The 14,203-nt window shown below is 44.1% G+C and overlaps 1 protein-coding gene across 2 annotated transcripts in view; it reads left to right on the plus strand.

Moving 5' to 3' along the window:
* Positions 1 to 14,203, plus strand: part of PI4KA (phosphatidylinositol 4-kinase alpha) — a 98,481-nt gene that overhangs the window by 19,138 nt on the left and 65,140 nt on the right. For both annotated transcript variants that reach the window (XM_053370232.1, XM_053370230.1), the window contains exons 8-17: positions 2,468 to 2,616; positions 3,262 to 3,327; positions 4,106 to 4,202; positions 5,759 to 5,950; positions 6,372 to 6,472; positions 8,368 to 8,497; positions 10,741 to 10,870; positions 11,157 to 11,252; positions 11,550 to 11,733; positions 13,727 to 13,830. In XM_053370232.1, coding sequence (XP_053226207.1) covers positions 2,468 to 2,616; positions 3,262 to 3,327; positions 4,106 to 4,202; positions 5,759 to 5,950; positions 6,372 to 6,472; positions 8,368 to 8,497; positions 10,741 to 10,870; positions 11,157 to 11,252; positions 11,550 to 11,733; positions 13,727 to 13,830 — 1,249 coding nt within the window. The remainder of the gene's footprint in view (positions 1 to 2,467; positions 2,617 to 3,261; positions 3,328 to 4,105; positions 4,203 to 5,758; positions 5,951 to 6,371; positions 6,473 to 8,367; positions 8,498 to 10,740; positions 10,871 to 11,156; positions 11,253 to 11,549; positions 11,734 to 13,726; positions 13,831 to 14,203) is intronic.

Genomic DNA, 14,203 nt, shown 5'->3' on the forward strand with positions numbered 1-14,203 from the left:
AGCTATTAAAGATAAATGAACTCTGTGCTCTTTGCATCTATTTACTCCCCCTTTTGTTGTTTCTCTGCATCTCTCTTTCACTTCAAAAAGAAACCCAAGCAAACATAGAATGGCATTAGCCTCTTTAGGTTCGAATACAACCCTCTGTGGATCTCCCCCTCAACTCCCCAATGAAACCCACTGTGGATGCACACTAAACTCTTCCACTGAAGCCAGGGCTGGCTCCAGAGAGTGGCAAAGTTGGGCATTTCCCCAAAGCCAAAAAACATAACAGAGGGCCCACAACCCTTACAGTGCTTCCACTTCCATTTTGCATGGAGTTTCCAAGATGATCATCTGATGCAGAGAAACCACAATTAACGTGTCCTACCTTTTCAAGCTTAGCACCTATCAGCACACACACACACAGAGGCTGCTGTGTCTGTGGGCCCCCCCAATTCTGGATTAGAATTGACTAGAAAGGTAAAAGTAAATGACCCCTGGACGGTTAAGTCCAGTCAAAGGCAACTATGGGGCTGCGGTGCTCATCTCGCTTTCAGGCCGAGGGAGCTGGCGTTTGCCCACAGACAGCTTTCCAGGTCATGTGGCCATCATGGCTAAACCGCTTCTGGCACAACGGAACACCGTGATGGAAACCAGAGCGCACGAAAATGCCGTTTACCTCCCCGCTGCAGCGGTACCTATTTATCTACTTGCACTGGCGTGCTTTCAAGCTGCTAGGTTGGCAGGAACTGGGGCGGAGCAACGGGAGCTCACTCCGTCGCGGGGATTCGAACTGCTGACCTTTGATCAGCAAGCCCAAGCGGCTCAGTAGTTTAGATCACAGCACCACCTGCTCCCAATTGACTAGAAACTATGCACTGGTTGAAGGCCAGTAAGTTAGTTTGTTAATACCCCATTACAGCTAGAGATCATGCAGATACTATCTAGGGTGTTCTTCATCTCATCGTCTTTTCCTTTGTATTCTGAATTTGTTTTGGAATGTGTGTGTGTGTGTGTGTATGTATATATATATATATATATATATATATATATATATATATATAGCATGCATATATGAAATTATTTATTTTTTATTGTTGATGCTTTGATTCAGTCTCTTTGAGGTGTTTTATAGAAAGCTACAGTAGTGCCTCGCAAGACGAAATTAATTTGTTCCGCGAGTTTTTTGGTCTAGCGAATTTTTCGTCTTGCGAAGCACGAAATCCCATAGGAATGCATTGAAATTCAATTAATGCGTTCCTATGGTCAAAAAAAGTCCAAACAAAGCCAAATTTGCTACAACAAGAGTTTATTAAGTGCTCTTTAAAGTCACACATACTGTAAAGAGCATTTCAAAATTCCAAACCAGAATTTTTTTTAAAAAAACAGCAGAGTGGCCCAATGGTCACAGAAAATCATAAAAATGCAGAAAAAAACCACACAAGCTTCCAGATTCTTGCAAACCCCTCCCCAACTGTTCCCCCAGTCACCCAGCACACAGAAATTCAAACCCAGATTTTTTTTAAAAAAACAGCAGAGTGGCCCAATGGTCACAGAAAATCATAAAAATGCAGGAAAAAAAACAAGCTTCCAGATTCTTGCAAATCCCTCCCCAACTGTTCCCCCAGTCACCCAGCACACAGAAATTCAAACCCAGATTTTTTTTTAAAAAACAGCAGAGTGGCCCAATGGTCACAGAAAATCATAAAAATGCAGAAAAAAAACCAAGCTTCCAGATTCTTGCAAACCCCTCCCCAATTGTTCCCCCAGTCACCCAGCACACAGAAATTCAAACCCAGAATTTTTTTTAAAAAAAACAGCAGAGTGGCCCAATGGTCACAGAAAATCATAAAAATGCAGAAAAAAGCCACACAAGCTTCCACATTCTTGCAAACCCCTCCCCAACACCAAGTCCTTGAATTCCAAACACCCCAACCCAAAATCCAAACCCCCCCAAAAAAGTTTTAAAAGTTTAACTTACCAAATGGCTGCAAAAGAAGTTTTGGAAAAGCTTCAAAAATCACCAAAGTCTTCAAAAACCTCAAAAAAGGCTACCACACCGCTTGCTATGAGTTGCTCCTCGAAGTCAAGTCGCAACTGTACAGTATTAACGGTTTTAAGAAAAAGCAAACAAACTTGCAAGACGTTTTCGTCTTGCGAAGCAAGCCCATAGGGAAATTCGTCTTGCGAAGCAGCTCGAAAAACGGAAAACCCTTTCGTCTAGCGAGTTTTTCGTCTTGCGAGGCATTCGTCTTGCGGGGCACCACTGTATTCCTGAATGGATATAAATAACATTTCCCCCCAATGAAAATGCTGTAAATCAGTGGAACTAGCATAGCCCTGTGGACTTTTTAGCCTCAAATGTGATTTGTTTTCTGTGTTCTTTTGATGAATGGGCTACAGATGGCATAGGCAAAGCAGTAATTAAAGAATAACTCCAATGTTTTCTGCCTCTTCTCCCTCCACCTTTAAAAAAAATAAACAGGGTCCTACCTACCTGATGGGAGTGCGTTAGATCCCGATTATTACTTCTCTACAATCAGTTCCAGCTTCTCGGTCTCGCCTCTCTTTAACGTCATCAGCAACAAGGAGTTTAACATTCCACTGGAAATGCTCCGACAGCTGCTGAACATGGTATGTCATGAGGCACTTAGGCCAGCCTTCAGTAGCCTGCTGCCCTCCAAGATGTTTGGGACCACAGGTCCTATCAGCTGTGCTGTCTGGGGCTGATGGGAGCTGTAGTTCGAAACATCTGGAGGTGCCAGGTTGGCAGGTAAAAAGGTAAAGGGACCCCTGACCATTAGGTCCAGTCATGACCGACTCTGGGGTTGGGGCGCTCATCTCGCTTTATTGGCCGAGGGAGCCGACGTACAGCTTCCAGGTCATGTGGCCAGCATGACTAAGCCGCTTCTGGCGAACCAGAACAGCGCACGGAAACGCCATTTACCTTCCCACCGGAGCGGTACCTATTTATCTACTTGCACTTTGACATGCTTTCGAACTGCTAGGTTGGCAGGAGCAGGGACTGAGCCATGGGAGCTCACCCCGTCGCGGGGACTTGAACCGCTGACCTTCTGATCGGCAAGTCCTAGGCTCTGTGGTTTAACCCACAGCGCCACCCGCGTCCCGTCAGATTGGCAGAGGCTGGTCTAAAAAAATAGCAATGTTGCTAGCATGCCTCTTTGAGCCAGAATGCGCCAGGGCCTAATTTGTGGGTTGAAGAAAGAAACACTTTTAATAACACTGAAAGAATGTCTGGCTTTGTTTTTGTGCATGTAGGTAAAGCAGATTGTTGGGGATTCAGTCCTCCGAAACTTAGATGCCGTTGTCTCTGAGGTTATTGAGGTATGTTAACTTCTTCACCACATTATTATTTTTAAAAGAACTTAGTTTGCTGCTTGCTATTGTGAATTGGACGGGCCTGGTTCTTAGAGTTTAATCAAAAGCTTAATGCCTACAGAGGATTTTCCACACATATTATTAACAAATATATGGGGGGGGGGCTTCTAAAAATTTGAGGTTATCTATAGTATTAGCAATGTAGAAGTAATGTTTGAACTCTATAGATTAGCATAGGTTACATGATTAATTTATGCCTCATTTAATTCTTTTTTAATATATATAAATAGTAAAATCTGTTCAGAAAGCAATATATGTGATGGTCATTCATAGGCTTACTTATGTTTCAACGGTATAATTGTTGTAAATTATAATATCAGCCGGTGCTTTTTTTTTGTGGCGGAACACAGGAGTACGCATACCCCTAAACATTTTGTGAATCTCTGTACTTTTGTCCATTTACTGTATTTACTTTCCCCAATTTGAACCATAAAATGGTGATTTTTCTTGAGTCAAAATGAGAGTACGCCTAAACATTTTTAAAGAAAAAAATCACTGGTATCAGCCATATATGTGGTGCTTTATAAAGAATTGGGGTGGGGGCAGGTCTTTGCCCTAAGCTGCTCAGTAAAAGCTCAAGGAAGATGAAGGGGGGAGGGAAGAGGAAACTCAATCATTCTACAGAGATTAATCCTGGAAGAAAGCTTTTGGTGTTCCAATATTGCTCTCCAGATGATTTTTCAAATTGGCTGTACGTAACTACAACTCTCTTTCCATTTTATAGGAAAATCCCCATGCAGATTTGTTCTACAAAATGTTCAGTGACCCACTTTATGTTGCCCAGTTCAAGATGCTGAGAGACACGTTGTACTATATGAAAGGTGATATTTGAATTGATAAGCTTTTACCCTTGGTGACGAAAGAGAATTGCAAGTATATGAGTTTGATGCTTGACATTGTCGACCGGCTTAAATATAACCAGCTGTGTGAATGAACTGGACTCACACAGTTTCCCTTTTCTTCTTCTTGTGCAGCAGCGAGGAGGAGGTCAGAAAACCTGTGGTTCAACTTTTAAACAAACTTCAGTTTCCTATTATACCTAAACTTAGGAAACTGGGGGTTGTTTAAACCAGGGTGGATATGGCCCTCCAGATTTTGCTGAACTCCAGCTTGTGTCATCCTTGACCATCAGCTAAGCCATCTGGGACTGTTGTTAGTTGAAGACCAACAATATCTGGTGGGACATGTGCTTCCCATCCTTAGTTTCAAAGGTAGTTTGTTAGAGCAAGCCAGAATAAAGCTGGTGTCCTGAACCACAGTTTAAATAATCCTTAGTTCCCTGAATTTGGACATAATGAGGAACTAAGCCATGAGCTCAGGTTCAGGCTACATGTTGAACCTAACCATGGCTTAGCACAGCAAAGCAGAACAAGCAGAGGAGGCAGATTCTGTGATGAACTATAGTTTGACGTGTGAACCAGGCCCCTGCCAAGCCAAGCATCTCCAGTGCTCTAAATATCTAAAAATTGAATTACTATCATTCAAAATATATTACTGTAAGCTAAAAATAACTTTGCTGCTTTATATAAAAACCTCTGGTGCCTTATGGTAGTCCTTCTAAGTGTGTATATGCTTATTTGTCTTTATGTTTAAGACTTTTAAATAAGACACTTTTCCACAAAGCCTTTCCTTTAGTTCATATTCTCTATGCTATTTCTTGTCAGTTGACTTCAGTCCTCATCACTTCAGTACTAATCTCTGTCCCAGGGAAAGGGAACTTGTGGCCTTCCAGATGTTGTTACACTCCCTGCATGGCCAGTGATAATATGAGTTGTAGTCCACAATTTTAGGAGGACTACTGGTTCACCACCCTGTTCTATTAATTCCTTCAGTTTTTCCCTTTCCATTTTTCTTAGGCTTCAAAACCCTTGAGAATCGCTGCTCCAAAGCATGCAAATGTCTTTAGGGTGAATGATGGTGCAAAAAGGAATAGTTTAAGTAAGGCGTCAGCAAAATTTTTCAGCAGGGGGCCGGTCCACTGTCCCTCAGATCTTGTGGGGGGCCGGACTATATATTTTTTGGGGAAATGAGCAAATTCCTATGCCCCACAAATAACCCAGAGATGCATTTTAAATAAAAGCACACATTCTACTCATGTAAAAAGACACTGATTCCCGGACTGTCCGTGGGCCGGATTTAGAAGGCAATTGGGCCCGATCCGGCCCCGGGCCTTAGTTTGCCTACTCATGGTTTAAGTCCTCAGGAATAGACTAGGTAGCGAGACTATGAATTGACTGGTGCCTTACACTTTGAAATAAGTTTGTTTTAGAAAAGTGCTGTTGTGTTTCACCAGCTTTTAGCTTTTGTTGCTCCTTTCAGTTTAGAGGTGACCACTGTAAGAATCTAAGCTCCCCCTCCGCTCTCTTTACCTTCTCAGATCTCCCAACCTCGTTTGTGAAGGAAATTCATGATTTTGTGCTGGAACAGTTCAACAGCAGCCAGTCGGAGCTCCAGAAACTCCTTCACGACGTAGACAGATTACACAATGAGCTGAACCCTCTGAAGCTACGTTGCCAAGCTAACGCTGCTTGTGTGGATCTCATGGTGTGGGCTGTGAAGGATGAGCAAGGTGTCTTGAAGCATATTTTTTTTAAAAATATATTTTAAAAGTTTCTGGCAAAATAGCTTGCGCTATTTTTGGTAGGCTGCATTTACCCCCCCCCCCAAAAAAAACCCCAACCCTGCATGACATTTTGTAAAGAGCTTTTAATCCAAGTTTTGGGGTGGATGGGCGTTACTGCCTGGTGGGAAATCTCCACAAAATTCATTATCTAGCACTTTCCCCCAGTTTGCCTGAAAGCCTCCTTGGGTGTCTTTTGAAACATGCAATTCAGTTGGCCTTTTCCCCCAAGAGAAAGCTAGTAATTAATCATTCATTCTTCCATGCGGACTTCATAAAAGTCGTAGCTGTCAAAAGAAAAGAAAAGAAAAAAAACTATTCTTAGATGGCCAAGCATGCTTTTATATCCTTTTGTTCTTTTGCAAATAAGGGGCAGAAAACCTGTGCATTAAACTGTCGGAGAAACTGCAGTCCAAGACTTCCAGCAAAGTAATCATTGCTCACTTGCCTCTTCTGATTTGCTGCTTACAGGTATGCTAGTAATTTTGAAATGATTATGTAAGTATGGTATAAGCTCTATTTCCACTACCAGGATTGGGAACTTGTGACCTTCCCGCATGTTACTGAGACTACAGTTCCCATCACCCCCCATACCACATGCCCAATGGTCAGGGATGATGGGAGTTGTAGTCCAACAGCACCTGGAGGGCCCTAGGTTCCCCATCCCTGGTACAGACACTGGACTGCTTCAGACACAATAGCCAAACTCCTTCCAGATAAATTATTCAGTGGTGGTAATAATAATAATAATAATAATAATAATAAATTTTATTTATATCACGCCCTCCCCAGCCGAAGCCGGACTCAGGGCGGCTAACAACAATAAAATACTGCAACGTTCTAAAAACATTTCATTATAAAAATTAATTAAAATCAAATTGATGGCAACCATAAGCTTAAGTTCTGTAAAGATTGCCAAAGGAGGGAGTCAGGCTGCGCCCTGACCAAAGGCCTGGTGGAACAGCTCTGTCTTGCAGGCCCTGCGGAAAGATGTCAAATCTCGCAGGGCCCTAGTCTCTTGTGACAGAGCATTCCACTAGATTGGAGCTGCAGCTGAAAAAGCCCTGGCTCTAGTTGAGGCCAGCCTAACCTCTCTGTGGCCTGAGACCTTCAGGATGTTTTTATTTGAAGACCGTAAGTTCCTCTGTGGGACATACCAGGAGAGGCGGTCCCGTAGGTACAAGGGTCCTAAGCCGTATAGGATACAGTGCTGAGATTCTTCTGTACATAAGGATGTTTCTTTATAGTGCCCCTGCATTGCAGTGACCCTCACTTTTAAGGCCAGGGAACAGATGTGTGGAATTTTGCACACATTTGTGAGTGTCACATGGTTGCACGCCGCCTTCTGCTGTGCAATATTACAACACCACTTAGAAATGTTAACGATTAAGCAGCATTTGATAAAGCCATGAGCTGTCAGGCATAATTCAAGGTGTTAGTACTAGCATATGAAACCCAAAATGACTTGGGACCCAGGTACCTAAAAGAGTGCCTTCCCCAATACAGTGGTACCTTGGTTCTCAAAAATAATCCATTCCGGGAGTCCGTTCAACTCCTGAAACCGTTCGAAAACCAAGGCATGGCTTCTGATTGGCTGCAGGAGCTTCCTGCACTCAAACAGAAGCCGCATTGGACGTTCAGCTTATGAACAAAGTTCACAAACCAGAACACTTCCGGGGTTGCGGCGTTTAGGAGCCCATTTGTTCAGGAGCCAAGCCATTCAAGTACCGAGGTACCACTGTATCTTAGATGCTCCTATCAGAATTTGATGCCTTGGGAGTGCCACCACTGCAGGCTGCCTGCTTGGTGCTGACCGGTGACAGGGCCTTCTTGGTAGTGATGCCCTGTTTTTGGAGTGCCCTCCTTGGCTAGGTTCCTCTGTCTAGCCGCATTATTGACTTTTAGAATGAATTTTTTTAAAAAGACCTGTTCACCCAGGCATTTGTTGAGTGAAAAATATTGTTCCTGGCAACCCTGAAATCACTAGCTGAGGGGACCATTCTTAGGATTCTAAAATTACAGTGGTACCTCGGGTTAAGTACTTAATTCGTTCCGGAGGTCCGTTCTTAACCTGAAACTGTTCTTAACCTGAAGCACCACTTTAGCTAATGGGGCCTCCTGCTGCTGCCATGCCGCTGGAGCCCAATTTCTGTTCTCATCCTGAAGCAAAGTTCTTAACCTGAAGCACTATTTCTGGGTTAGCAGAGTCTGTAACCTGAAGCGTATGTAACCTGAGGTACCACTGTATTATTGTTGCTGATGTGCTTGCTAAACTGGGCTCCTCTGGGAGGAAGGGTGGGATATAAACTGAACGAATAACTCTCAATTGAATTATTAACTAAATAATACAAATATCTTTCTCTTAGGGTCTAGGCCGCTTGTGTGAGCGTTTTCCTGTGGTGGTTCACTCGGTCACTCCGTCCTTGAGAGACTTTCTCGTGATCCCTTCTCCAGTCCTGGTGAAACTTTACAAGTACCACAACCAATATAATACTGGTATTGTGTTTTTTTTTATCACGGTATGGCCTATTCTGTGATAAGCTGATCTAATTTATTGTGTCTGCTTGCCTCGCTTTTTATCGTGGCATGTCTTGGTAGTGCTAGTCGAAGTTACATTGATGAATATCCTAACTGCGTTTTTATCCTGCCTTTCATTCATGGAACTGGCGGCATATATGGCGTTCCCTCTTCCCATTTGTCCTTGCAACAACTATGCAGGAAAAGTTAATCTGAGAGGTGGTGGCTGGCCCACTTCACGACTGAGCTGGGATTTTTTAACTTGAGTGCCTTCGGTTTTCCTTCAAAACCCTCTATCCCAAGGGTTGCCAATCTTTTTGAGCCCATGGGAACATTTGGAATGCTGAGAGAGTTTTCTGGGCATCGCCGCCGTTTGTGTCCTCCCCACCCCCGTAAAAAATATTTTTATTTTTAACACAGAGGCTTTTCTGTAAGGTTTGGATAAAAGTTGAATCCAGGAGAATTAACACATCTGCTTAAATTTGCAAGGGGTCTGCAAAAAAATCAAAACACCCCACAATGAAGTTAAATCTTCATTTGGTAGATCGCAAAGTAAAAATCACAGGTCCAGTGCTTGCCAGCACCACAGACATTGAGCCGAGGCATGGACCTTGGTTAATTTTACATTGGCCGGTGGTTTTGTCATTATCCTATCTCTGAACATATCTGTGGGCACAAAGGCACTTTGATTTGATAGTGGCTTGCGGGACTCCCTTCTTTAAAAACAACAACCCTGAGGATTCGTAGCTCTGTTCTGATGTTTTTGGTGCCACGGCAGTGCTGGAAAGCATCTGATTTGTGATTTTTACTGGTGTTTGAGGGAAGGAAAACATCCCCCCCCCCAATCATGCAGTTTCAAGAGGACCCTTTTCATTAGACCTCTCTCTTTCTCCCTCCCTCTCCATTCTCTTCTCCTCCAGACTCCTGCAGCTCCTCACTATTCCCCCTGCCTCGCCCTCTGTTTCTTCCATTTTCCTCCCCTCAGTCTCCCAGATACCCTCCCTTTCCCTCCTACCATCTTGGTTGCTCTGCTCTCTGTTCAGCTGCTCAAGTTCCAGTCTGAACCTTCGGATGCACATAACAGCTGAAAGAGGAAGTGGGAAGGAATGTTGGTCTTCCAGCTTCCTCCTTCAGCTCTATGTGCTTTTGGGGGACAGAACCACCTTCACTACCCCATGGGGAAGGAAACAGTGAGCTCAGGGGAGGGGGGTGGAGAGGCTTTGTTGCACCAGGGGAAGTCCTTAAGGGTGCAACTGTGGGGATCCCATCCCTAGCCACATGAGCTATGTACTTAGGACAGGGGCTCCTAAACTGTGGTCTGTGGCAGGTGGTCCACCATTTTTGGATCATAGAATTGGAAGGGAGCCTGAGAATCATCTAGTCCAACCCCCAGCAGTGCAAGAGGAATAGATGTGTGTTTGAAGATGGGAGGCCTCACGTGAATTGCATTAAACATTCATCATGATTTTAACTGTATTTCCATCGCTGCTTTTAATATACAGTCATACCTCGGGATAAATACGCTTCAGGATAAGTATTTTCGGGTTGCGCTCCGTGGCGACCCGGAAGTAATGGAGCACGTTACTTCCGGGTTTCGCCACTTGTGCATGCGCAGTCAAAATGATGTCATACGCATGCATGGAAGCTGTGGAACGCGACCCACACAGATGCGCAGTTGCATCTTACGTTCTGTTCAGGATGTGAACGGGGCTCCGGAATGGATCCCGTTCGCATCCCGAGGTACCACTGTATATATTCTTTAAATAAAGCACAATATATGCAATCCTCTGGGATAGCTCAGTCAATAGAGCATGAGACTCTTAATCTCATGGTTGTGGGTTCCAGCCCCACGTTGGGCAAAAGATTCCTGTATTGCAAAGGGTTGGACTACATGACTCTCATGGCTCCTTCCAACTCTACAATTCTATGATATATGAGAAAAATAAGAAGCAATTAAAATAGATTTAGAAACTTGACAGCATCTAGCACAGTGTGTTACGGTTGCTACAACAAGCAGAAAGATCAGTCAGTGGTCTGCCAAGACGCTCAGTCGTTTTCAAGGAGGGAGGGAAAAGTTTGGGAACTGCTGGCTTAGGGAAACCTTTCGATCCATAGCTGCCTTTCACAATTAACTCGGAAGTCGCCGTTCTACAGACACACACCAAAGCTCCATTAAAGCATTTTCTCGTATCCTTTTGTTGTTGTTGCTGTTGTTCTGTTAGGAGGCAATGACATCAAGATCAGCATAACAAATGAGCATGCCGAGTCCACTGTAAGTGTAATGTCTGGCAAGAAGAGTCAGACCTCCATGTATGAACAGCTGCGGGATATTGCGATCGATAACATCTGCAGGTATGAACTGGGCTTTGGACATAGATTTGTCTTCCAGACATGGTCAGAAAGCAGATTCTGTTGTGAAGAGTGGCTGGGGAAACCCAGCCAGATCGGCGGGGTATAAATAATAAATTGTTGTTGTTGTTAATTAATTAATAAATAATAATAAGTATAGATTTTGAGAGAGTTATTTGGGCCTGCTAATTTGCGGGGAGGGGGCCAGACTTTGGTGTTAAATGGGGTCCACTTTTCTGTTTTATTACACCCCAAATACATTCTGGCTTATGTTTACCGCTTCTTGCAGGTGTCTGAAAGCTGGGCTGACGATAGACTCGGTAATTGTTGAAGCCTTCTTAGCTAGTTTGTCAAACCGCCTGTACATCTCGCAGGAGAGTGACAAGTAAGTTGTTTGCTTGCAATTTGGATACTCCTTTCCCCTACCATTGCCTTAAAAGGTGCAGAAATTTCTTACACATGCGCCTGTGTCTTTGTAAAGCCTGATGAACTGAATCTGGCACATCTTACGAGCTTCTGCAAGAGATCTGCAACTTGTGCACGTCATGCATAATAACTTCATTGTTAGGCATTTATTTTTTTCTCCCTTAATTTGCCTCTTTAGATCACCAGTAGGGGGAGGAGACATGCATTTCTTACGGTGATGCAAACACCTTTTTTATGTTTTATTGGTCTGTTTTAGGGAGGCCCATCTAATTCCAGACCACACAATACGTGCATTGGGGCACATTGCAGTAGCCCTGAGGGACACGCCAAAGGTGATGGAGCCGATTCTTCAGATCCTGCAGCAGAAGTTCTGCCAGCCGCCTTCTCCTCTCGATGTGCTCATCATTGACCAACTGGGATGCTTAGTTATCACTGGAAATGTAAGAAGATACGAACTGGCTGGGGAGGTGTCAATGGCAGCTGATGCATGGATGCTTCTGGGTAGCCTGTTGGTTGAGCATTCATCCCGATTTATTTGCAAGGACACTAGATGACGTTGGCTATTTAAGGAGCATTCATTCACATTTGTGGGGAGATTAGATGATGTTGCATCAAAACCAGTGTTACCCCACCCTCTCCAGTGCATTTTTTTGGGGGGGGAAGTGAGTTTGCTGTTCAAGAGCGCCAGATCCACTATAATCGCACAACCTGAATTTGCTAGTGGGTGATTGAATCACACCTGAAAATTGCAAAAGCGTGACAGCGCCTGTAGCCTGTTGCCCTGGGGGTTCAATGTTCTTTGTCACAAAACCCTGTTTTATAAATGCTGCAGCTGCATTTATTTTGTGTGCTTTGTCTGGGTCGCTCCTTTCTGAACAGGATCTCTCTTCTCACCTACCAGAGATATTGTAAAAGGGAGTCAAATCCAACTAACTCCTAGTCAGTGTAGACCAATTGAAATTAACAGACCTAAGATAGATAGGTTCATTAATTTCAATGGGTCTTTTCAGATTAGGACAATGTTTTTATGTAGCTTTTGGTTTTATGTCCCATTTTGTATTTATCTTTTTGTAAACCACTTGTGAATCCTCTTACAATCAAGAGGTGCCTAAATTTTACGAAATCAATTCATTAATTATTGTAAATTGTGTTTTACTTACTTACTGCAAGCCACCCAGAGAACATTTTATGTTATGGGGCAGCATACAAATGCCAAAAAGAATAAAAATTAGAAAGGGAGTTGTAAGCTGTGTCCCTACCCTGTTTTGGCAGGTTGGGCCCATTGGGTCCTGGGCGAGGCCTTTTGAACCTTGATTGTACACACAGGGTCATGTGATGGGTGGCGACAGGTGATGGGAACCTGGGTATCGGTGCCAGGGGTAGGCTACAGAAGGACAGATAATGGGGCAGGAGAAAGAAGCTAGGTGATCCAAGGAAAAGCCTGTGTTATTTTGTAATCCTTGCAGAGAATTGGTGGGAATTAGTGGTGCTTATAGGGACACGGGTGGCGCTATGGGTTAAACCACAGAGCCTAGGACTTGCCGATCAGAAGGTCGGCGGTTTGAATCCCTGCGACGGGGTGAGCTCCCGTTGCTCGGTCCCTGCTCCTGCCAACCTAGCAGTTCAAAAGCATGTCAGTGCAAGTAGATAAATAGGTACCGCTCCGGCGGGAAGGTAAACGGATTTCCGTGCACTGCTCTGGTTTGCCAGAAGCGGCTTAGTCATGCTGGCCACATGGCTGTACGCCGGCTCCCTCAGCCAATAAAGCGAGATGAGTGCCGCAACCCCAGAGTTGGCCACGACTGGACCTAATGGTCAGGAGTCCCTTTACCCTTTAGTGGTGCTTATTCCTTCCCCTACACACCAATTTCCCCTTGCAACCCCTCTACCCCTGCAACAGTTTTAAGTGGTTCAGTCCCACAGCTAAGCTGGCAAAGTAGAAGTGAGCCTGGCTTTGGGGGGGCAGGGGGTGGAGCAGCACTTGTAGGGAGAAGCAGTGAACTCGCAACCTTTCCCTGCAAGTACGTTCACCTCTTATTCCCACCGTCTTGGCGGACACACGGTTGAGCTCTCATGTTTGCAATGTCTAGTTCTGCCCAAAGTCTTTGGAACGCTGGCTGTTCGGGACATGAATAGCTCCAACCGCAGTAGGAGACTTGCTCCAATGGGAGTCCTTTGTATCTAGGAGCAGACCTGATGGCCTGTATCCCCCAAGTCCCTGCTCTCTGTGAAGAGCAATGAGGGATTAAATAGACCATACTCTGGCCCACAACCTTGTGCTTCCTCTGAGTGCTCTCTGTGTGTGTTTTGATACAGTGTTCAAAATTAATTAGTTGTGCCAAAGTTCTTTGCCTTTCTGTTTGTGAAGGTTTTGGGTTTTTGTTGTTGTTGTTCTGTACTTGGTGCTAATTTTATCTTTTTATTTTCATTCAGCAATATATTTACCAGGAGGTATGGAATCTGTTTCAGCAGATCAGTGTTAAAGCTAGCTCAATTGTATACTCTGCAACAAAAGACTACAAGGATCATGGATATAGGTAATCTTTATTATGCTTGCTGGCTCATTGGAATTTTTTTTTTTTAAAGAAAGCATTATTGTCTCATTAAAGTCTGTGGATTCCTCCCAAAGGCATTGGTGTTTAATTTTCCTATCTAGCAGCTGACACGTCTATTAGTCCTACTCAAAGGAGACCACTGAGATTAATGGATGTGACTGGGATTGATTAATTTTAACGGTTCCACACCAAGTATAACTTAGTCGGATGTAACTTTTCTGTGGTAAAGCAGGTTTATCCAATATGGTGCCTTCCAGATGTTGTTGGACTACAACTCCCATTAGCCTCAGCCAGCATGGTCTGTAGCCAGGGATCATGGGAGTTGTAGTCCAGGAGCATCTGGAGGGCATCATGT

Source organism: Podarcis raffonei, chromosome 16, assembly GCF_027172205.1.
Source record: "Podarcis raffonei isolate rPodRaf1 chromosome 16, rPodRaf1.pri, whole genome shotgun sequence".
NCBI classification, from domain to species: domain Eukaryota; kingdom Metazoa; phylum Chordata; class Lepidosauria; order Squamata; family Lacertidae; genus Podarcis; species Podarcis raffonei.